This window comes from Oncorhynchus kisutch, unplaced genomic scaffold (genome assembly GCF_002021735.2).
Source record: "Oncorhynchus kisutch isolate 150728-3 unplaced genomic scaffold, Okis_V2 scaffold871, whole genome shotgun sequence".
NCBI classification, from domain to species: domain Eukaryota; kingdom Metazoa; phylum Chordata; class Actinopteri; order Salmoniformes; family Salmonidae; genus Oncorhynchus; species Oncorhynchus kisutch.
Genome location: NW_022262816.1, coordinates 72,118 through 96,903, shown reverse-complemented (window position 1 = coordinate 96,903; position 24,786 = coordinate 72,118). Strand labels below are relative to the sequence as shown.

The 24,786-nt window shown below is 43.3% G+C and overlaps 1 protein-coding gene across 6 annotated transcripts in view; it reads left to right on the top strand.

Moving 5' to 3' along the window:
* Positions 1-3,273: 3,273 nt before the first annotated feature.
* LOC109876922 (low-density lipoprotein receptor-related protein 2) overlaps positions 3,274-24,786 on the top strand; it is an 81,691-nt gene continuing 60,178 nt past the window's right edge. For all 6 annotated transcript variants that reach the window (XM_031816794.1, XM_031816793.1, XM_031816797.1 and 3 more), the window contains exons 1-14: positions 3,274-3,385; positions 3,580-3,699; positions 3,878-4,108; positions 4,855-4,968; positions 5,933-6,052; positions 6,247-6,372; positions 6,451-6,654; positions 15,381-15,549; positions 15,636-15,804; positions 15,904-16,126; positions 18,841-18,960; positions 19,066-19,284; positions 21,473-21,781; positions 22,210-22,425. In XM_031816794.1, coding sequence (XP_031672654.1) covers positions 3,328-3,385; positions 3,580-3,699; positions 3,878-4,108; positions 4,855-4,968; positions 5,933-6,052; positions 6,247-6,372; positions 6,451-6,654; positions 15,381-15,549; positions 15,636-15,804; positions 15,904-16,126; positions 18,841-18,960; positions 19,066-19,284; positions 21,473-21,781; positions 22,210-22,425 — 2,398 coding nt within the window. In that variant the 5' untranslated portion in view covers positions 3,274-3,327. The remainder of the gene's footprint in view (positions 3,386-3,579; positions 3,700-3,877; positions 4,109-4,854; positions 4,969-5,932; positions 6,053-6,246; positions 6,373-6,450; positions 6,655-15,380; positions 15,550-15,635; positions 15,805-15,903; positions 16,127-18,840; positions 18,961-19,065; positions 19,285-21,472; positions 21,782-22,209; positions 22,426-24,786) is intronic.

Below are 24,786 nucleotides of genomic sequence, written 5' to 3'. Positions count from 1 at the left end.
TACAGTTTTGGAAACTTTAGAGTGTTTTCTATCCATAAGCTGTCAATTTGATTTATATTCTAGCATCTGGTCCTGAGAAATAGGCCGTTTATTTTGGGAACGTTATTTTTCCAAACATAAAAATAGTGCCCCCTACCTTCAAGAGGTTTTAAGCAATATTTTTTCACCAATTTCACCAATTCACCAATATTATAATATTACTTGTTAGATATTACTGCACCGTCGGAGCTAGAAGCACAAGCATTTTGCTACATCTGCAATAACATCTGCTAATCACGTGTATGTGACCAATACAATTTGATTTGAACAAGCCCATTGTTTCTATAAAATAATTACTAAACGATGGAGGAGATAGTTCGTTTTCACATGGACATATAGCTTGATAATATGGAGGCAAAATTGTTGATATCCAGACAATAGCTCTACAATTGCATTGCTTGTCATTGCAAGGAGTCTGTGTAGGGCCATTACCCACAGGGCACACACTGGTTTGAATCAACATTGTTTCCACATCATTTCAATTAAATTACTTTGAAACAACGTGGACTAGACGTTGCATTGACGTCTGTGCCCAGTCAATCATTCAGTCAGTCAGTCTGCTAACCATCTTTGACCCTCAAATATACTGAACAAAAATATAAACGCAACATGCTACAATTTCAATGATTTGACAGAGTTAGAGTTCATACAAGGAAATCAGTCAATTTAAATAAATTCATTAGGCCCTAATCTATGGATTTCACTTGACTGGGCAGGAGCGCAGACATGGGTGGGCCTGGGAGGGCATAGGCCCACCCACTTGGGAGCCAGTCCCAGCCAATCAACATCAGTTTCCCTCCACAAAAGGGCTTTATTACAGACAGAAATACTCTGTTTCATCAGCTGTCCATGTGGAGGTCCTGGGCTGGCATGGTTACATGTGATCTGTGGTTGTGAGGCCGTTTGGACATACTGCGAAATTCTCTAAAAACGACTTTGGATGCGGCTTATGGTAGAGAAATTGGCATTCAGTTCTCTGGCAACAGCTCTGGTAGACATTCCTGCAGTTACTATGGCAATTGCACGCTACCTCAAAACTTGAGACATCTGTGGCATTGTACCTGTTAAAGTGGCTGTTGTCACCAGCACAATGTGCACCTGTGTAATGATCATGCTGTTTAATCTGCTTCTTGATATGCCACCCCTGTCAGGTGGATGGATTTGTATTACCTTGGCGATGGAGAAATGCTAACTAAAAAGGCATGTAAATCAATTTGTGGCCAACATTTGAGAGAAATAATGTTTTTGTGCGTCTGGAACATTCTGGGATCTTTTTCAGCTCATGAAACATGGGACCAACACTTTATATTTTTGTTCATTATGCACTTTTTTTATATCAATGACAAGAGACTTAGATTTCATTGATCACAGTTGACAGAAACTGAATAAATTCTGAATTAACATAATAAAAATAGCACGTTGTAACGTTTTTCTAGGTGTGAAGGAGAGTCGGACCAAAACGCAGCGTGTAGATTGCGATCCATGTTTAATGAAAACGTAAAACTCAAATCAATACAAATGCACTACAAAACAACAAACTTAACGTAATGAAAACCGAAACAGCCTATACTAGTGTAAACTAACAGAGACAGGAACAAGGACACTAAGGACAATCACCCACGACAAACTCAAAGAATATGGCTGCCTAAATATGGTTCCCAATCAGAGACAACGATAAGCACCTGCCTCTGATTGAGAACCACTCCAGACAGCCATAGACTTTGCTAGATAACCCCACTAGCTACAATCCCAAATACATACACACCAAAACCCCAAGACAAAACACACCACAATACAAAAACTCCATGCCACACCCTGGCCTGACCCAATACATGAAGAAAAACACAAAATACTTAGACCAGGGCGTGACACACGTAAAACCCCAATCAGAGCCAAATACGGATTATACAATGCAGCACAAAGACAAACATGATAAAAATACATTTTAACAGTTGACCATATCACTTGTAATTGACACCAATACACTTGCTTTGGACGGCATAACATTTAAAAAAAACTTTGGCTTTGCATTCGATTTAGCTGTCCCAGACACATTTTTGAGATCGGAGACAAAATCCCTGTGTATTGCTTACTCTGAAGCACTTTTAATGTGAGCGGGTCAGAGTCGCAATCTGAGGGCTACCGATCCTTCCCAATATTTTCAAACATAGTTGATATGAAATATTTTACATTTTTTTCACCCAATTGGTAGTTACAGTCTTGTCTCATTGCTGCAACTCCTGTATGGACTCGAGAGAGGCGAGGGTCGAGAGTCCTCCAAAACATGACCCAACCAAGCCGCATTGCCTCTTGACACATTGCCCGCTTAACCCGGAAGCCAGCCAATGTGTTGGAGGAAACAGCTTACACCTGGCGACCGTGTCAACGTACATGTGCCCAGCCCACCACAGGAGTTGCTAGAGCATGATGGGACAAGGACATCCCTGCCGTCCAAACCCTCCCCTAACCCGGCCGAAGCTGGGGCCAATTGTGCACCACCCCACGGGTCTCCCGTTCATGGCAGAGCCAGGACTCGAACCAGGATCTCTAGTGGCACAAAATCTGCAATGCACTTGTAGTGTGAGATTGCAACAACAAGTTTTAAGAATGATGATCAGCAATAGCCAATGAGACCTGGCAAGAGAAGAAGCCAAAGATGATGACATTGTATCCAATCACCCAGGATGTGTAGACTCTGGAGCAGGAGCAATGACTACTACTAGCATGCATTTATACTTGCCTTTAACTAAAGTGTAAATTCAGGACAGCTCTGAAGGGACAGCGCAGCTCTCATGTAATGTTAGTATTCAATTCAACTCTGCATGGCAAGCTTGAATATCTAAATTAAAACATTTGAGGCTACTTTGAGCCACTGCTGTTTCTAACTATGTTAACAATCTAATCACATTATTGTTTTAAGCGAGACATCGTGGTATTGAGAATCCAAGCAAAGAATCTCTTAGCACCACTACATTGTCAAGACAAAAAACGTCAGAAAAGATTGTAATATAATGCAAGAGGGTCAGCGATGTTAGGATTTTGAAAGTTGTGTAGTGTACACCAGGCATAAAGATGCTTTAGGGAAACCAGGCCCATGTCTTTATCCTATGGCTCTATCTTCCCTTCCCCCTCCAATCAACCTGCAGCTGGTGATCCCAGTGACCCTCCAATGAGAACAGAGTGTAGTTAATTAGACCAATCAGAACAATGTGTAGTTGATTGTTACTCAATAAAGACTATCCCTGTAAGGCTGGTACTGTTTGGGCCTAACAAGCTTCATGGTCGGTCATGGAACTGCTGCAGTTCACATGTCTGCTTTTACTTATCAGCTTGAAATGTTTGACAGGTAAAATGGTTCTGAATGAGCTGCAGTATTAAGTTTATTCATTTTGTCTTGTAAACATTGATTGATATCATGTAGCCTTACAGTAGAAAACACCTGCCAGTTATTTGTGTTCGATGTTTTGTGCCTTGTAGGTTTGGGCCCCTAACCCGTGTGGGCCCTAAACCGTGTGGGCCCTAACCCATGTTGTCTTGCAGGTTTTGGCCAGCAGTGTGGGGGTAACCAGTGGCAGTGTGATGATGGAGCTTGTCTGCCTCTTTCCTGGCACTGCGATGGAAATGGCGACTGTATGGATGGCTCTGATGAAATGGCCTGCCGTAAGTTATGCTATGTTTCACTGTTTCTGCTCTCTTCCATGAGAACATATTTGTTGATGTGGTGAAGTTCTAAATGTAACGTTAACCCTGTATTTACTGTAGACCTATACCACTTAGGTCTGTTAAATATATTTACTGTAGTCTGTTCACAATAGGTCTGTTTGTCCTTGTTCCCCAGCCTGTCCTAGGGGCCAGGTTGCCTGCATGGCCGGGGCTCCTGGTTGTGTAAGTACCTCTGCAGTATGTGATGGGCTGCGCCAGTGTTCTGATGGGTCTGATGAGTTTAACTGCCCAGAGAACCAGGGCTGTCTGCAGGGGGACTGGAGGTGTAGGAATAAGATCTGCATCCCCAAGGACCTATACTGTAACGGTGCTAACGACTGTGTGGACAACTCTGATGAGGCCTGTGGTGAGATATTATGGAAACAACGAGAGCATGTATGTGATATTATGGAATTTAGGAACTATTCAGTTACCATGTAATGGGAGCTATTATGGAAACGAGAGGCGCAAGTATTTTGGCCTGTGTACAGTAGTATGTAGTCACAACATGATAAGACCTTCAATTGTGTAGGCAATGCCATGCATATTTAAACAGTGAGAAAAAAAACAATGTTCCAAATTACATTTGAACTAACTTTGCAAAATTGTCTGTGGTGTTGGACCTTCAGCTGGTCAACATTTGACAAAATATCCACAGGAAAGTATAATTAAACAGACATGGCAATAAAAATGTTTGCTCATGACCGAAAGCATGGGCACAGGAAGTACAGTGCATGCACGCGAACCATGCATACTAACTGAAGTCTTGCAGGTGTTGACATGGTCTTGCCTATGTGCCAGGTGATAGAAATTCAATCTTCATAACCGGTGCTCTAAAATCTTGCTTTAACAATATATTCCTACGGCTATTTTGTCAAACATTTTGAGCAGCTGAAGGGCCAACAGGACAGACCACTGTTATTTCATTCAACTTTCTGGCTTCCATGTTTTTGCAGTGCTTTGTTTCAGACAATATATCAATAAATTAGACTGATCAAAAATAATCAGGCGAAGTAGTATGTAACCTACAGGTCTGGGTATGCGTGTTTGTTCCTCTTGCAGGAAGGCATGTGGTGTAGTTTTGATGCATTTTTAAAGCTTTTACTCTTCCAGGCCGGTGTGGTCCAATGGCTGTGCGTTGTCCTGGAGGGGTGTGTCTGACTGAAGATGAGAGATGTGATGGAAAATTGCAGTGCTCTGATGGCAGTGATGAACCCTCTACCTGTGGTAGGAAATTCTAACCTTTGACCGCTAACCCTAACCTTCAGTCTATAACCCTTTACCGGTGGTAGGAACATCTAACCCAGATGTTTCAAACATACGGCTCACTGGCCAGAACCAGCCCCTTGGCCCATTCAATCTCCTGGATTTAAGGAAAAGCTTTTCAGGGGAAAACAATCTTAATGTACACTGAGATCACTAAAACCAAATTGTGGACCTACATTTATAGACGTTTCACTCTGTCCCGCTTGCTAATAATCATCCAAACGAAAGCAAGAAAACAATTCTTTGAAAATTTTGACCGCAATGAAATAAAAAACATCTCTTTCGCCACAATTTTGTGATATCCAATTGGTAGTTAGTCTTGTCTCATCGCTGCAACTTCCTTACGGACTCGGGATAGACAAAGGTCGAGAGCCGTGCGTCCTCCGAAACACAACCCAACCAAGCCACACCATTTCTTGACAGAATTCCCACTTAACCTGGAAGGAAGAAGGTGTGTCGGAGGAAAAAACGTACACCTGGCGTCCGTGTCAGCGTGCACTGTGTCCAGCCCTCCACAGGAGTTGCTAGAGCACGATGGGAAAAGGACATCCCTGCCGGCCAAGCCCTCCCCTAACCCAGACGACGCTGGGCCAATTGTGCGCCGCCCCATGGGTCTCCCAGTCGCGACCGGCGTGGACAGAGCCTGGACTCGAACCCAGAGTATCTAGTGGCATAGCTAGCGCTGTGATGCAGTGCCTTAGACTATTGTGCCACTCGGGAGGCTCCTATGTAATACAATTTAAGTGCGGCCCACCAGACCTCGGTGAAGACCAAATGCAGACCACGGGTCAATTAGCTTGACACCCCTGCTCTAACATCTAACCCCTCACCACTACATATATGAACCTCTTCAATCATAACTGACTGTTATGGCATCTGAAACATGTCAACTGAAAGGCTGATCTGACTCATCTCTATCTTCCAGGGAGGACCTGTTCAGAAGAGAACGGTGGCTGCAGTCACTCCTGTGTGGATAAGCCCTGGGGAGCCCTCTGCTCCTGTCCTAAAGGCCATAGGCTATCTGCTCATGGAGCCTCCTGTCTGGGTGAGGATGTCTGTGATCCTGTTGAGTTATTGTCATGACTGGTTTCATTTATCTATTCCTTTACTGTAAGCCTAAATACTCTGAACCTCTCTGTAGATGCAAATGAAAGCGCTCTGCCTTGTGTTCGGGTCCTCTGTAGCTCAGTTGGTGAGGGTTAACTCAAATACTGAACCTGTTTGCTCTCCCCTCTTTAGATGTGGATGAATGCGCTCTGCCTTACGGTCCATGCATGCACTTCTGTGTCAACACACCCGGGTCCTTCTACTGCCACTGCCGAGATGGCTTCCAGCTTCAAGGAACCACCTACTGCTATGCTAAAGGTGACTTTTCGTAGTAACATTAGTTTGATTAACTTCTGACTGGTTATCTAAACCTGTTCAATATCTGATGCTTTTCAGGAAATTATACAAAGTTTCTGACTGCAACGAAGGGAACTATCGGATTCCTGAATCTGAAGACTCTGAGATTCGAGTCCATTCAGAGTATTGGCTATGATCCTCTGGCCTTGGCCTTTGACCTCTCCAGGAGCTCATTCTACTGGGCTGATGACCAGGGGAACATCTACAAGGCTAAGGAGCAGCAGCGCAGGATCCTTTATCATGGTTGGTGTCTTCTGATTCTCTATCATGATTGTTTCTCCTGATGTAGCAGGATCTAGAGGTCTTCATCGCTTCACATGTACAAGAATACACGATCAGGGACCTGAGTAGGCCCCGATCCAGAACTCTAACTCTCACAGGTCTGGTTCGGATCTGAAATGATTATCATGGGTCTCACACAGTACGCAAACCGGCTGCGCGCCTGCGCCATCGAGTAAATGTACTTTGTCCCCCTACACCAAACACGATCATGACATGCAGTTTAAAATATCAAAACAAACACTGAACAAATTATATTAATTTGGGGACAGGTAGAAAAGCATAAACTTCTTGACACTACCCATCCCTTTAAGCAGGATAATTGTCAATAGCACCTCAGTCAAATAATGTTACAAAAAATATTAATATTCATGAAATCACAAGTGCAATATTGCAAAACGCACCTTACCCTTATGTTAATCCACCTGTTTCAGCAAAAGCAATCCAAGCGTTTGGCTAAGTTTATCGATCGCATGACAAAACATTAAGTACACTTAGCATCAGGTAGCTTGGTCACAAATCAGAAAAGCAATCAAATGAATCGCCTACCTTTGATCTTAGGATGTTTTCACTCACCCAGTAACACAAATGTTCCTATTGTTCCATAAAGGTTATTTTTATATCCAAAATACCTCTGTTTGTTTGGCGCGTTATGTTCAGAAATCCACAGGAAAGAGCGGTCATGACAATGCAGACAAATTCCAGAGTATCCGTAATGTCCACAGAAATATGTCAAATGTTTTTTATAATCAATCCTCAGGTTGTTTTTAAAATATATAATCGATAATATATTAACCGCAAATGTCTTTCACAGTAGGAGAGGGAAAAGCAATACCTGTCCAAACTCTGTTGCTCGAGCAAAACTCATGTGACCACTTGACGCAATGTTATTATTCTGGCTCATTTTTCAAAATAAAAGCCTGAAACTGTCTGAAGACTGACACCTTGAGGAAGCGATGGGAAAATTAATCTGGTTGATATCCCTTTAAATGGAGCAATGGGAGGCTATGGAACATGGAGTATTCAAAATAGAAGCCACTTCCTGGTTTGATCTCGGTTTCGCCTGCAATATTTGTTCTGTTATACTCACAGATAATATATATTTTTTACTTTAGGGTGTTTTCTATCCTAATCTGTCAATTATATGCATATTCTAGTATCTGGTCCTGAGAAATAGGCCGTTTACTTTGAAAGTTATTTTTCCAAACATAAAAATAGTGCCCCTTAGTTTCAAGAGGTTAAACATTTATGGCAAAATAGCTAGTTAGTGTGCACTTGCTAGCTAATTTGTCTTATTTAGCTAGCTTGCTATTGCTACCAAATTTATCCTGGGATATTAAAATTAGGTTATTTTACCTGAAATGCACAAGGTCCTCTACACCGACAATTAATCCACACATAAAAATGGTCAACTGAATCGATTCTAGTCATCTCTCCTCCTTCAGGCTTTTCATTGTTTAACTTATATGGTGATTGGCATCTGAACATTCATAGTATTTCCACGACAACCAGCAACAGTTTGTCTTTCAATCACCCATATGGGTATAACCAAAAAGATGGCACATGGGTACCCGCTTCTATAAACCGAGGAGATGGGAGAGGCAGCACTTGCAGCCTGATCTGGCAAAACACACGCTCATTGATGTGCGCAAGCAGTGTGGGTGCAATAATTGAACAACATAGATTCCTAAATTTATTCTGCGACGCGAGCAGTGTTAGCCTATCAGGGTGTGTAATTTGAATTGACTTGTCCGGAAGGACCCATACAGATCTGATGGCGACTGCTGCAGTAGAGAATTTGTAATTTATGCTGCTGCTCTTGGTTTTCACGAGAGTGGCGCATGTAACTAGTTGTTGGTCAATCAGTCAAAGCAGCAAAAGACTACAGTCAAAGCCTCTGGCAAAAGTTATGAGGTACTGCATCTATGAAATTAAAATTAGGGATAAAACATTAAAGGAGAAGGATAGGCTACAATGACAAAGCCAACAGGTAGGCTGCTACTTAACATTCTGATTTGAGTTATTTTTTACTGTGGTACGAGAGTACATGCAGCCTCAATTAGCCAAGCTAGCTAGCTTAACAGATTTTTTATTAATTAATTTAACCTTTTAACTAGGCAAGTCAGTGAACAACATTATTACAATGACGGCCTACCAAAAGGTAACAGGTCTCCTTCGGGGGCTGGTATTGCGATAAACTGTCCAGTTTGAGTGTTTGTTGCAGCTTGTTTCAGTCGCTAGCTGCAGAGAACTGAAGATGAGCGACACAGGGATGTGTGCTTTGGGGACCTTACAAAATGTGACTGGCAGAATGGGTGTTATATGTGGAGGATCAGGGCTGCAGTAGATATCTCCGATAGGGGGAAGTGATGCCTAAGAGGGATTTATAAATAAGCGCATCTGCCAGTGAGTCTCGTGACGGCTATACAGAGATGACCAGTTTACAGAAGAGTATAATGTCCTATGAGGAGTATTGGTTGCAAATCTGATGGCCGAATGGTAAAGAACATATAGCCGCTCGAGAGCACCCTTACCTGCCGATCTAAATCATGTCTCCGTAATCTAGCATGGGTAGGATGGTCATCTGTATAAGAGTTTGGCAGCTGGGGTGAAAGGAGTAATTATGATAGAGGAAACCAAGTCTAGACTTCACAGCCTGCAGCTTTGATATTTGCTGAGAAGGACAGTGTACCATCTAGCCATACTCCCAAGTACTTGTATGAGGTGACTACAAGGTTAAGGGCAGAGAAAGCTTGTTGGACACTAAGAAAGCTTTGTAGAGTATTGAACACAAAATCCAGGGATGAGCCAGCTGAGTAGGAGACTATATCGGCATATACATGGATGAGAGCTTCGTACTGTCTAAGCTATGTTGATGTAAATTGAGAAGACTGTGGTGCCTAGGATCGAGCCTTGAGCTACACCCTTGGTGACGGACAGTGGCTGAGACAGCAGATTTTCTGACTTCATACACTGTACTCTTTGAGGGGTAGTTAGCAAACCAGGCCAAAGTCCCCTGAGACACAACTCCTTAGCCGACCCACAAATAGTCTACCGTATCAAAAGAATCTGCCAAGTCAATAAAAATAGCATCACAACATTGCTTAGAATCAAGGGCAATGGTGATAGTTAGGATCAGCTTGATCTCCCCCTATAAATAAAGGACTGATGGCCCTTGAGTGTTTTGGTACCTACTGGAAAGCTTTGTCAACACCCAGCATTGTTCACACGTTTCTAAGCTTTAGCCCCACACATCTCTTTAAGAATGCACATGTGAGACTATGTACTAAACAACCAAAGCTTTTCAAGACAAAAGGCTGACTTATACTTACTGGACTGTTCATACATTTAATCGAGTGCCATAGTGTGCTCTGGGTGTTCGTAAACTGAGCTTTGTTAGATTGGTCGTTCATTAATTCAAAGTGTTTCGCTCTTGGAGCATTCCGAGAACACACTGGATGCTCTGGCCGAAAAGTAATGTTTATCTGAGCGTTGATCTGACCTAAACAGTCAAGCTCCCAGGCTAACCATTTGCTAGCTTGCTAAATACTTCGAAACAAATGAGAGTACTTTTAAGGGCCCACAGGACTGCCGTGTTCTGAGCCAACTGCAATTTGTCTGTCCCTCTTTGTGGCACCTGACCACACTACTGAACAGTAGGCTGGGTGACAAAACTAGGGCCTGTAGAAATTGCCTTGTTGAGTGTTATGAAGGCAGATCAGTGCTTTATTATGGACAGACTTCTTCCATCTTAGCTACTGTTGTATCAATATGTTTTGACCATGACAGTTTACAATCCAGGGTTACTGCAAGCAGTTTAGTCACCTCAACTTGCAAATTTCACATTATTCATTACGAAATGTAGTTTAGCTTTGGGGATTAGTGAATGATTTGTCCCCAATACAATGCTTTAAATTTTGGAAATATTTGACTAAATCATTGCTACCATTCTGAAACTAACTGCAGCTCTAAAGTGTTGCAGTCATTTCAGTTGCTGTAGTAGCTGACATGTATCGTGTTGAGCTTTACACAAAGCCGGTGGCATGTCATTAGTAAAGACTGAAAAAAGGTGACCTAAACAGCTACCCTGGGGAATTTCTGATTCTACTTGGATTGTTGGCTTCCATTAAAGAACACCCTCTGTTTTATTAGACAAGTAACAGCAGACTATGATTGATAACATCAAAAGATGCATTGAAGTCTAACAAGACAGCCCCACAATCAATTTATCATCAGTTTCTGTCAGCCAATCATCAGTCATTTGTGTAAGTGCTGTGCTTGAGTGTCCTTCCCTATAAGCGTGCTGAAAGTCTGCTGTCAATTTGTTTACCGTGAAATAGCATTGTATCTGGTCAAACACCATTTTTTTACACAAGTTTACTAAGGGTTGGTAACGGGCTGATTGGTAAGATATTTGAGCCAGTCAATGGGTTTTTACTATTCTTGAGTAGCGGAATGACTTTAGCTTCCCTCCAGGCCTGAGAGCACACACTTTGTAGTAGGCTTAAATTGAAGGTGTGGCAATATCGTCCATTATCCTGAGTCATTTTCCATCCAGATTGTCAGACACAGGTGGCTTGTCATTATTAATAGACAACAATAATTATTTCCTCTTCCACACTGACTTTACGGAATTTACGGAACCCGTCATTTGCAGGTTAAAGAGACGCAGGTATCGCCGAATGTTCTCATTGTCTTGAGGATATGGCGGCGAGTGGCTAATCTGCCTTTACCATCGGTACTATTGGCCAACGAACAATCGTTGGATAATAAAGTGGACGAACTACAAGCACGTATATCCTACCAATGGGATATTAAAGAGTAATATCTTATGTTTCACAGTCGTGGCTGAATGATGACATGAATAACACACAGCTGGCGGGTTATACACTGTAGCAGCAGCCTCTTGTATGACAAGGGGTGGTATATGTATATTTGTAAACGGGTGGCGCACGATATCAAAGTCTCTAGGTTTTGCTAGCCTAAGGTAGAGTATCATGATAAGCTGTAGACCACACTATCTATGTGCCTCATTGCCTGTATCCGCTACGGAGCCGCAGTCAAACGACCACCCCTCATCACTGTCAAACGCTCCCTAAAACACTTCTGTGAGCAGGCCTTTCTAATCGACCTGGCCCGGGTATCCTGGAAGGACATTGACCTCATCCCGTCAGTTGAGGATGCCTGGTCATTCTTTAAAAGTAACTTCCTCACCATTTTAGATAAGCATGCTCCGTTCAAAAAATGCAGAACTAAGAACAGATACAGCCCTTGGTTCACCCCAGACCTGACTGCCCTCGACCAGCACAAAAACATCCTGTGGCGGACTGCAATAGCATCGAATAGTCCCCGTGATATGCAACTGTTCAGGGAAGTCCGGAACCAATACACGCAGTCAGTCAGGAAAGCTAAGGCCAGCTTCTTCAGGCAGAAGTTTGCATCCTGTAGCTCCAACTCCAAAAAGTTCTGGGACACTGTGAAGTCCATTGAGAACAAGAGCACCTCCTCCCAGCTGCCCACTGCACTGAGGCTAGGTAACACGGTCACCACTGATAAATCCATGATTATCGAAAACTTCAATAAGCATTTCTCAACGGCTGGCCATGCCTTCCGCCTGGCTACTTCAACCTCGGCCAACAACTCCGCCCCCCCCGCAGCTCCTCGCCCAAGCCTCTCCAGGTTCTCCTTTACCCAAATCCAGATAGCAGATGTTCTGAAAGAGCTGCAAAACCTGGACCCGTACAAATCAGCTGGGCTTGACAATCTGGACCCTCTATTTCTGAAACTATCTGCCACCATTGTCGCAACCCCTATTACCAGCCTGTTCAACCTCTCTTTCATCTCGTCTGAGATCCCCAAGGATTGGAAAGCTGCCGCAGTCATCCCCCTCTTCAAAGGGGGAGACACCCTGGACCCAAACTGTTACAGACCTATATCCATCCTGCCCTGCCAAGGTCTTCGAAAGCCAAGTCAACAAACAGGTCACTGACCATCTCGAATCCCACCGTACCTTCTCCGCTGTGCAATCTGGTTTCCGAGCCGGTCATGGGTGCACCTCAGCCACACTCAAGGTACTAAACGACATCATAACCGCCATCGATAAAAGACAGTACTGTGCAGCCGTCTTCATCGACCTTGCCAAGGCTTTCGACTCTGTCAATCACCATATTATCGGCAGACTCAGTAGCCTCGGTTTTTCGGATGACTGCCTTGCCTGGTTCACCAATTACTTTGCAGACAGAGTTCAGTGTGTCAAATCGGAGGGCATGCTGTCCGGTCCTCTGGCAGTCTCTATGGGGGTGCCACAGGGTTCAATTCTCGGGCCGACTCTTTTCTCTGTGTATATCAATGATGTTGCTCTTGCTGCGGGCAATTCCCTGATCCACCTCTACGCAGACGACACCATTCTATATACCTTCGGCCCGTCTTTGGACACTGTGCTATCTAACCTCCAAACAAGCTTCAATGCCATACAACACTCCTTCCGTGGCCTCCAACTGCTCTTAAACGCTAGTAAAACCAAATGCATGCTTTTCAACCGGTCGCTGCCTGCACCTGCATGCCCAACTAGCATCACCACCCTGGATGGTTCCGACCTAGAATATGTGGACGTCTATAAGTACCTAGGTGTCTGGCTAGACTGCAAACTCTCCTTCCAGACTCATATCAAACATCTCCAATCGAAAATCAAATCAAGAGTCGGCTTTCTATTCCGCAACAAAGCCTCCTTCACTCAAGCCGCCAAGCTTACCCTAGTAAAACTGACTATCCTACCGATCCTCGACTTCGGCGATGTCATCTACAAAATGGCTTCCAACACTCTACTCAGCAAACTGGATGCAGTCTATCACAGTGCCATCCGTTTTGTCACTAAAGCACCTTATACCACCCACCACTGCGACTTGTATGCTCTAGTCGGCTGGCCCTCGCTACATATTCGTCGCCAGACCCACTGGCTCCAGGTCATCTACAAGTCTATGCTAGGTAAAGCTCCGCCTTATCTCAGCTCACTGGTCACGATGGCAACACCCATCCGTAGCACGCGCTCCAGCAGTTGTATCTCACTGATCATCCCTAAAGCCAACACCTCATTTGGCCGCCTTTCGTTCCAGTACTCTGCTGCCTGTGACTGGAACGAATTGCAAAAATCGCTGAAGTTGGAGACTTATCTCCCTCACCAACTTCAAACATCAGCTATCTGAGCAGCTAACCGATCGCTGCAGCTTTACATAGTCTATTGGTAAATAGCCCACCCTTTTCACCTACCTCATCCCCATACTGTTTTTATTTATTTACTTTTCTGCTCTTCTGCACACCAATATCTCTACCTGTACATGACCATCTGATCATTTATCACTCCAGTGTTAATCTGCAAAATTGTAATTATTTGCCTACCTCATGCCTTTTGCACACATTGTATATAGACCCCCCCTCTGTTTTCTACTGTGTTATCGACTTGTTAATTGTTTACTCCATGTGTAACTCTTTGTTATATGCTCACACTGCTATGCTTTATCTTGGCCAGGTCGCAGTTGCAAATGAGAACTTGTTCTCAACTAGCCTACCTGGTTAAATAAAGGTGAAATAAATAAAATAAAATAAAAATTCTTCATAGCGGTCTGCATACCACCACAAACCGATGCTAGTACTAAGACTGCACTCAATGAGCTGTATACGACCATAAGCAAACAGGTAGAGGTGGCCATGGACTTTAATGCAGGGAAACTTAAATCGATTTGAACTAATTGCTATCTGCATGTTAATGTGCAAACTGACCACCTTCACTCCACACAGAAAGCTCTCCCTTGTCCTAAACTTGGCAAATCTGACCATAATTATATCTTCCTGCTTACAAGCAAAAACTAAAGCAGGAAGCACCAGTGACTCGGCCAATAGTGGTCCGACGAAGCAGATACTAAGCTACAGGACTGTTCTAGCACAGACTGGAATATGTTCCGGGACTCTTTCGATGGAATTGAGTACACCACATCAGTCACTGGCTTCAATAAGTGCATCGATGACGTCATTCCCGCAGTGATTCCATACATACCCCAACCAGAAGCCATTGATTACAGGCAACATCCACAATGAGCTAAAGGGTAGAGCTGCAGCTTTCAAGGAGCTGGACTTTAACCCAGAAGCTTATAACGAATCCCGCTATGCTTGACAAACCATCAAACAGGCAAAGTGCCAATACAGGGCTAAGACTGAAAGGGGAAACACCAGCTGACACTAGGCCCTCCATGGAAAGTTTGACACCTGGTCCACAGCTTATGAGGTTTTAACCCCCCCGAGCTTACCCAATGCAGTGTAGAGTAGAAAAAACAGCTGGATGTATATTTTCCATGTTCTTGTTCAGCCACTAGTTGGAGAAAAATATTACATTGATAGTGTAGAGTGCAGCTCATCCAGTTTATTCTCCAGTGATTGAATGTTATAACGGAGGTTCGAGGTGGTTTATCCACTCGCTGATGTAGTCTCGTCAGGTATCCTGCACACCGGCCCCTAAATTTGCCTCTTCCTCCAAATGTCGGATTTGGGCCTGGTTCATTTCTAAATTGCACCTTGTCTATTCTACTATTCAAACTTTCAACATTAAGTTGAGACCCTGACTGAGTTTGATTATGCCTGGAGCCTGCCCTGGACACTAGGTATGTAGAGTTGTGATGTGGTTCCCCCTCTGCTCTCAGGACAATATGGGGTTAGAAGTCTAGTCTGTGATTGGCTGACAGGCCAGCTGTACTGGACCAACCAGAAGACCCGGTCTATTCATGTTGGGGCAGCTGATGGGAGTGGATTTGCAACGGTCTTGGCCAAGAACATAGACCCGTTGGAGCTGGTCCTTCTTCCCATTGAAAGGTTGGATCATGCTAATATTTGTGGTACTTTTGATCTGTGGTTGGCATTTATTGCAACAATTTGTCATTTTCTCCTTTACTTTGCAGCTTGTTGTTTTGGATCAACAAAGGTCCAGGTGATAAAATTACTCTGGAGAGATCTGGGATGGATGGGTTAAAGCAGGAATCTCTGGTGGTCCTCACTGCACAGGCTCCACGGAGTCTGACCCTGGATGTTACAGCTCGGAGGCTGTACTGGATGAGTGATTTTAAAAAGGTTTATAATATAGTCCAGCTATAACCAATAGTGCTGCTTGTCTGTCCGCAGCAATGAACATATTGCCAGGTTGAACCAATTGTTTTTCTTCTTTTTCAGTCCATAGAGACTGTGCGAGTGGATGGGAGTGGTCGCTACAGCTTTCTGGAGTTCTTTAAGAGGAGACCAGCTCAGAGCCTGGCGGTGTTTGACAGGTGGTTCTACTGGACAGATCAGAAGGGTCTGTGGCTCTCCCCTCAGGACCGACCTAATCAGAAGACCTTTATTCAGAGGACAACACTCCCTATCCTAGAGGCATACCATGAACAACAGCAGCCAAAAGGTATGGGGTGTATCATGCTAACTCTAAAGGCATGGGGCATATCAAATAACATGTTCCGGTGGCAGGTAGGCTAGTAGTTAGTATTGGGCCAGTAACTAAAAGGTTGTTAGATCGAATCCCCGAGCTGACAAGGTAAAAATTTTATTCTGCCCCTGAACAAGGCAGTTAACCCACTGTTCCTAGGCCGTCATTGTAAATAAGAATTTGTTCGTAACTGACTTGCCTAGTTAAATAAAATTTAGAAACATTACAAATTACAAGCCCGAAGTCCAGCCTCAGCCTATTGCGGACAGTCTGAGCACTGGAGGGATTAAATTGAATTGGTCACATACACATGGTTAGCAGATGTTAATGCGTGTGTAGCGAAATGCTTGTGCTTCAAGTTCTGACCATGCAGTAATATCTAACCTAACAATTTCACAACTACCTTAATAACACAAGTGTAAAGGAATGAATAAGAATATTGTGCGTTCCTGGTAAAACTCAGGCAGTTGTTGTTGCCATCCTGTACCTGTCCCGTAGGTGTGATGTTCGGATGTACTGATCCTGTGCAGGTGTTTCACGTGGTCTGCCACTGTGAGGACCATCTGTCCATCCTGTCTCCCTGTAACGCTTTCTTAGGTGTCTAACAGTAAAAACATGACAATTTATTGCCCTTTCCACATCTGCAGTCCTCATGCCTCCTTGCAGCATGCCTAAGGCACATTTATGCAGATGAGTAGGGACCCTGGGCATCTTTCTTTTGGTGTTTTTCAGAGTCAGTAGAAAAGCCTCTTTAGTGTCCTAAGAACACAGGAGTGATCGTTGCGGATAATGGGCCTCTGTACGCCTATGTAGATAATCCATTAAAAATCAGCTTTTTCCAGCTACAATAGTAATTTACAACTTTAACAATGTCTACACTGTATTTCTGATCAATTTGTTTTAATTGACAGTGCTTTTCTATCAAAAAAGGACATCTCGAAGTGACCCCAAACTTTTGGAAGGTATTGTATTTGGATGTGTAGTGTCTGTGCTTGTTGCTGGTATGTCATGCCCAAGTTTCCTAATCTTGCCAATGAAAATCATTAAAGTACTTGGCAATATCAGTCGGTTTTGATGATTGAACTATCTGATTCAATGAATGATGGAGCAGAGTTTGCCTTTAATTTGTCACAATGTGCCAAATACAACAGACCTTACCGTGAAATGCTTACTTACAAGCCCTTAACCAACAATACAGTTAAAGAATTATAATGAAATATAAATAGTCCGGGTGGCCATTTGATTATTTCTTCAGTAGTCTTATGGCTTGGGGGTAGAAGCTGTTAAGGAGCCTTTTGGACCTAGACTTGGTGGCGGCGCTCCAGTACTGCTGTAGTAGAGAACGATCTATGACTTGGGTGACTGGAGGCATTGACACATTTTTTTTTCCCTTCCTCCTACACCGGCTTGTATATAGGTCCTGGATGGCAGGAAGTTTGGCCCCAGTGATTTACTGGGCCGTAAGCACTACCCTCTGTAGCTCCTTATAGAGCAGTTGCCGTACCAGGTGGTGATGCAACCGGTCAGGATGCTCTCGATGTTGCAGGTGGATCATTTTTTGAGGATCTGGGGATCCATTCCAAATCTTTTCATTATCTTGGGGAGGAAATGGCATTGTTGTGACCTCCAAGACTGTCTTGGTGTTTTTGGACCATGATAGTTTGGTGATGGACACCAAGGAATTGGAACTCTCGACCCACTCCACGACAACCCTGTCGATGTGAAAGGGGTCATGTTCGGCCTTTCATTGTAGTCCACGATCCGCTCCTTTGTCTTGCTCACATTGAGGGAGAGGTTGTATTCCTGGCACCACACTGCAAGGTCTGACAACCTCCCTATCAGCCTTCTCATTGGCGCTGATCAGGCCTACCACTTGTGAAATCGGCATATTTAATGCTGGTGTTGGAGTCGTGCGGTTGTGGTTGAACTGGGAGTAGAGGGGACTGAGCATGAACCCCTGAAGGGGCACCAGTGTTGAGGATCAGCATGGCAGATGTGGTGTTGCCTACGCTTACCACCTGGGGGAGGCCCGTCAGGAAGTCCAGGATCCAGTTGCAGGGGGAGTTGTTTACTACCAGGGTCCTTAGCTTAGTGATGTGTTTTGAGGGCACAAAGGTGAACGCTGAGCTGTCGTCAACGAATAACATTCTAACATAGGTGCTCCTTTTGTCCAGGTGGCAAAGGGCAGTGTGGAGCGCGATTGAGATTGCGCCATCTGTTGTGGCGGTTTGGAGTGGGTCTAAGGTTTCCGGGATAATCGTTGTGAGCCATGACCAGCCTTTCAAAGCACTTCATGGCTACCGATGTGAGTGCTATGGGTCGAAAGTCATTTAGGCAGGCTACTTTCACTTTCTTGGACACACTGACTTGTAACTGACTTGTGGTCTGCATGAAACGTAAGTATTAGACTTGGTCAGGGAGTGGTTGTTACAGATAGTGTGATCACGCTCTCAGTAGCAGATGTGAGAAAGAACTTTAACTGCCTTGTTCAGTGGCAGAGCGACAGATTTTACCTTGGCAGCTCGGGGATTCGATCTGGCAACCGTTCGGTTACTGGCCCAATGCTCTAGCCACTAGGCTACCTACCGCCCCAATGGGGCATATCATGCTTACTCTTACTCTCATGCAAAGGCTAACATCTCCTTTGTTGTAGGACAACTCCATGTTTATTTTTTTATTTATTTTTTAAGCTCCATCAGCCTGTCTAAAGTCTGGCTGCCAGCTCTGCATGCTGACTCTGGACCTGCCTGCTGGGTTCACCTGTACCTGTCCTGATGATAAACTGCTCATGGCAGATGGCTCATGTGAATGTATGTTTACCATGTATTACAGAATTCAAACCCTGTTTCTTTCTCTGCTAGTTCTGCCACTTTAGAGCATCTGTTGAGCAATGTACTTGTTATTCTATCACACAGATCCCAGGTTTGCTTATGCAACATCCACAACACTGAACCTGTTTGAGTTGAAAGGGAAGGAGCTGATCAAGACAAAACTGCTGACTACAGATGATGTCATGGAGTCTTTTGACATCGACTGGAGGGGGGACTGGGTCTACTGGGCGAACAGCACTGGTCATGTGATGCGCTGGAACCTCAATACCGGCCAAACAGAGACTGTCCCTACGCTGAGACCAGGTACATTTTTTATTCTCCCAACCAGAAATCAGGTACACATAATGGAGCCAGATTGTGCAGGTTTAGTGTTTGTGTGCATATATGCATGTACACTGAACAAATATTTAAACGCAACATGTAAAGTCTATGTCCTATGTGTCGTGGCTATGCCGGATTAAGTGATATGACATGCTATTCTATAAAGTAATTTATCTGTAATTAATATTGCGTGATTAAAGTAACAAAGGGAGAAGCTATCCTATCGTAAATACATCTTATGCATTCTAAATAACCACCTATTTGAAAAAGGAGATTGCAATAAATATTTACTCTGATCTGCGCTTCGGTAGATTGGTTGTCGATGGAAGGCCGGTTTTTCCTTTATCGATCTCTGGTCTTCTGAATGTCTAGTGGTGAACTGGAGCATGGTAGAATGGATACTCTGTCTGTCCTCTCCTAGCCCACGTTTAGTGACTGCTTCAACTAACGGCTAGGAGGTATCACTTCTGGAGTGAATAAGAGTTGAAAGTTCATACCAAGTTGCCCTACTTTTAATTAAGCTCATGCTATATTCTGGCTGGTAGTCGAATTTCATCCTTCCAGTGTGTAGGTCGTCACCTTCACATTGAAATTCGATGCTATATCCGTTAGGTTCTTGCTGAGGTTGGCTTAGTTCTGTAGGTGGTCTCTGCCCTTTCAACGTGGGGTTCTCAAGTCCACACGTCCTTGGAACAGCTTATTATCTGAGCCCTTTTAACGTGGGACGGTCGCCCTAACCTCGGAACAGAAAGTTACATTTTCATCAAGGGCTTTATATAGGTGGGGAGAGAAGGGTGTGTTTCAGTTTATAACCAATGTTTGTTCACATGGGCAGGGCGACTGAGTTGCGCATAGTTCACTTATGAAAACCCAATTCTCTCATTTGGAAGCTAAAATTACATTTAATCTTTTCAGAAAGTTTCATATTTAAATTGCACAATTCCATGTGAATCTGATAACTATGTGTTGACTTTCCAAGATACATTTTGTCGTCCTATCGTCAGTAATGTCTCAGACGCCAACCGAACTGACATCATATTCATTGAGTACCAACACATATTTTCAACTGGTTGGATTACAGAAATATGGTTCCATCTTTTGATGTTCTCAGACGCTCTGTTAACTTCTTGATGCACCATCCCTTTACCTGGATCATTTTCGACAACATCCGCTGAATTGCAGAGCAAAAAATATTTAATTTCATGAAATCACAAGTGCAATATAGCAAAACACAGCTTAGCTTGTTGTTAATCAACCTGGCGTGTCAGATTTTAAAAAAGCCATCTCTCAGCAGACAAAACATTACCTTCCGATCTTACCTAGAGTCAAGAGAGATGAAGGTATTTATGGGGTGGTCATAAACCTCACCCACATGCTAACGTCATGACAAATGTTTCATGAGCTGAAGAAAAAATCTAAGACAGTTTCCAAATGCACAAAAAGCTTATTTCTCGCAAGTGTACAATTTTGTTTATCCCTGGTAGTGAGCGTTTCGCCTTTGCCAAGCTAATGATTAACCAGCATGATCATTACACAGGTGCACCTTGTGCTGGGGACAGTAAAGCCACTATGGTGCAGTATTGTCAATACAATGACAGATGTCTCAAGTTTTGAAGGAGCATGCAGTTGGCATGCTGAAAGCAGCAATGTCCACGTTGTTGCCAGATAATTGAATGTTAATTTCTCTACCATAAGCCGCTTCATGTTTTAGAATTTGGCAGTACGCCCAACCGCAGGCAACATGTATCATGAAGTCCCAGGACCTTCACATCCGGCTTCATCACCTGCCGGTTATTCTGACTTGTAGTGTGTGTGTGTTGGGGGGGGTACTGAGGAGCTGAGAATGTATTTTGGGATAAACTCATTGATTGGCTGGGCCTGGCTCCCCAGTGGGTGGACCTATGCCCTCCCAGGCCCACCAATGGCTGCATCCCTGCACAGCCATATGAAATCCATAGATTAGGGAATAATTTTTAAATTGACTGATTTCCTTTATATGAACTGTAACACGGTAAAATCTTAAATTGTTGTATTTTTTTTTTTCTCTGCCAAGCATATATCTATATCAAACATTAGGAACGCCTTCTGAATATTGAGTTATGTTGGTCCATTCCCTCTCCTAGCCTGTTCTGGTCCAGTATTTTCATGTTGTGCTGTCCTTGCCTCCTAGCCTGCGTGGTGGCAGTAGACCAGAAGATGAGAAATCTGTACTGGCTGTCATGTGATGAAGTCTGTGTTGGCGTCACTAACATGGATCAGGGTTACCCACGGAGACTGTACCAGTCAGGCAGTGAGGTAAGAGATGTTTATCTGGACTGGCAGCGGGGGAGGCTGTACTTGCTGGAGGCTGGCTGGATCCTATCCATGAGACTGCCAGGAGGAAACCCTAGGAAAGTCCTGAGAGTGGAGGGACACATCGCTGGGCGCATTGTTTTGGACCTACAATCTAACACACTGCTCTGGAACACAGAGGGGGACGGTCAGTATCACTTACTGCAATATTATCATTAACAGTGATTCTGTCTCCTATAATGCTTTTTCTTGTGCTCCTCGGTGTTGAGCTGGTCATCTGGTTAGGAATGATTATGTTGTGTGGGGATGGCGGGGCTGGTGCAAACGCAACCAAAGAAGCTACCATGTACAAATTAATGTAACATTTGAGCATCTCACCAATTTATTTTGCACCTATGTATTTTCAGTTTGTGTGTGATATGGGTGTTGAAGTGTTTATTTTGACATAAATAAACTTTTCTAAACATTAAGAACCAGGTTGATCTGAACTTTGCTGTTGGAAGGCTACATCTGTGTTCGGCTGTCGCCACTGACTTTGCACATGGACTTTCATTAAGTCGGTTGCTTTCGCCTTACCACTCAAACAAGCTCTTTGTGATCCTTGACCCTGTGTAGATCTGAAGATCATGAGTCTGTTGAAGTCCCAGACTCACCTGGCAGGCAGAGAGTGGAATGTCCCTGGTTCCATCATGGCCGCTCACTCTCCGCTCCTGGTGTCGCTGTTTAACGATGTCATCACTGTGTGGGACCGGCGGGACAGGAGGCGTGTCCACGATGTCCCTGTCGGACCAGGCGTTGTCAGGGTGATCGTGGCTCTGGATGTAAAGGACGGTTGGTACAATAGCGTTAATGTATAGTGAACAAAAATATAAATGCAACATTGAACAATTTCAAAGATTTTACTGAGTTGGTTCATTGAAGGAAATCAGTCAATTGAAAAATTTATTAGGCGCTAATCTTCAGATTTAACATGACTGGGTGAGGGCACAGGCCCACCCACTTGGCAGCCAGGCCCACACACTGGGGAGGGCATAGGCCCAGCCAATCAATAGGTTTTCCCCCAGCAGGGTTTTATTAGACTGAAATAAAAGCATTTCATCCTTACTTTGACGGGAACTAAAGGACTTCCCACTTTTAGTCCTAATTTCACATTTCCTTGTAAAAGATGAATGTGAACATCATCCAAGCATCACATGGAACACTGCCAAACTCATTCAATAAACCAGTCACATGTTGCGCTGACTAAACTAATAAATTGCCCACATAACAGCTAGACTTGTTTCTAATGCATCACATATGTGGTGAGCATGAGACTAATGTAATGTTAATAAAAAATGCCTTTCACCTAAATTATTTGGCAGCCATGTTTGTTTGTATTTGAGAAGCAAACTCCCTAAATGCCATTCACTATAAGACTAAAATAAACCAAGTAAAAGATGGATTTACATTTGTTTTACTTAATGAGGCAAGTCAGTTAAGAACAAAATCTTATTTACAATGACGACCTACCGGGGAACAGTGGGTTAACTTCCTTGTTCAGAATGACAGATTTTTACTTTGTCAGCTCAGGGATTTGGTCCAGCAACCTTTTGGTTACAGGCCCGACGCTCGAACCACTAGGCTACCTGCCGCCCGTGCGCCCATTGCCTGAAATATCAACTTAGTATGGCCACTTTTCAGCATTTTACAAATCTTCAATGTACTTAGTGTATGTAGGATAAAATGAATTTAGTATGACAAATCACAAAGCAAATCACCTCGCATTTCACCCTAAATACAAACCTAACTGGAGCGTGAAAGCTAAACAGGGTTGCCAGATATTGGGAAACAATTATTTGATGTTTTTCTAGCAGGGATCATTTCATTTGGAGGGGGAGTAGTATCAAGGTCATCGTGGGTTAAAATGGGGTCAAGTATCATGGGGGGTGGGGGGTGTGATGCAGGAAATATTATGAGGGGAATTTATCAATTAAACAAGTTTACAAGCTAAATAAAACACCTGGAAAAGGGGACTGAGCTGGGAATTAAAAATTAGCCCCTGACTGGGGAATTTTAAAGAGAAAATTCTCAATAATCCAGCCACAGTGTGATTGCAAAAATGCTTTACAGTGAACGCTCCACAAACGATTGTCACAAAAAGTACAAATGGAGAGAAAATGAATCTCTAACCTTTGATCTTCATCAGATGACACTCATAGGACTTAATGTTACACAATACATGTATGTTTTGTTCGATAAAGTGCATATTTATATCCAAAAATGTAATTTTACATTGACGTGAAATATGCAGTGATTTTGCAGAGCCACATCAATTTACAGAAATACTCATTATAATTGCTGATGAAAATACAAGTTATGCATGGAACTTTAGATGCACTACTCTGTAATGCAACCGCTGTGTCAGATTTTTTTTTAAACGTTACGGAAAAAGCATATCATGCAATAATCTGAGTACGGAGTTTTAGAGCCCAAAACTGCCAAAAGAAATATCCGCCATGTTGCGCAGTCAACATTAGTCAGAAATAGCATTATACATATTTACTTACCTTTGATCCTCATCAGAATGCACTCAAGAATCCCAGTTCCACAAATGTTTGATTTGTTCGATAAAGTTAATGTATGTCTATATACCTGCTTTTGTTAGGGTGTTTGGTAAACAAATCAAAACGCAAGTGCAACTTCCAGTGGAAAGGTCAGACAAATTCCAAAAAGTTAATTACTGGTCATAGAAACATATCAAATGTTGTATAGAATCAATCTTTAGGATGTTTTTAACAATGTTCAATAATGTTCCAACTGTAGAATTCCATTGTCTGTAGAAAAGCCATGGAACGAGAGCTAACTCTCTCGTGACCGCGCTTCACAAGCCAGACCACTGACTCAAAGAGCCCTCATTCCCTCCTTTATAGTAGAAGCCTCAAACAAGTTTCTAAAGACAGTTCAAATCTACTGGAAGCCGTAGGAAGTGTAATTTGACCCCATAGACAGTATTCGGTAGGCCACGCTTTGGAAAACTACAAACCTCAGATTTCCCACTTCCTGGTTGGATTTCAGGTTTTTGCCTGCCATATGATTTCTTATACTCAGACATCATTCAAAATGTTTGAGAAACTTTTGTTTTCTATCCAAATCTACTAATAATATGCATATATTAGCATCTGGGACAAAGTAGGAGGCAGTTTACTCTGTGCA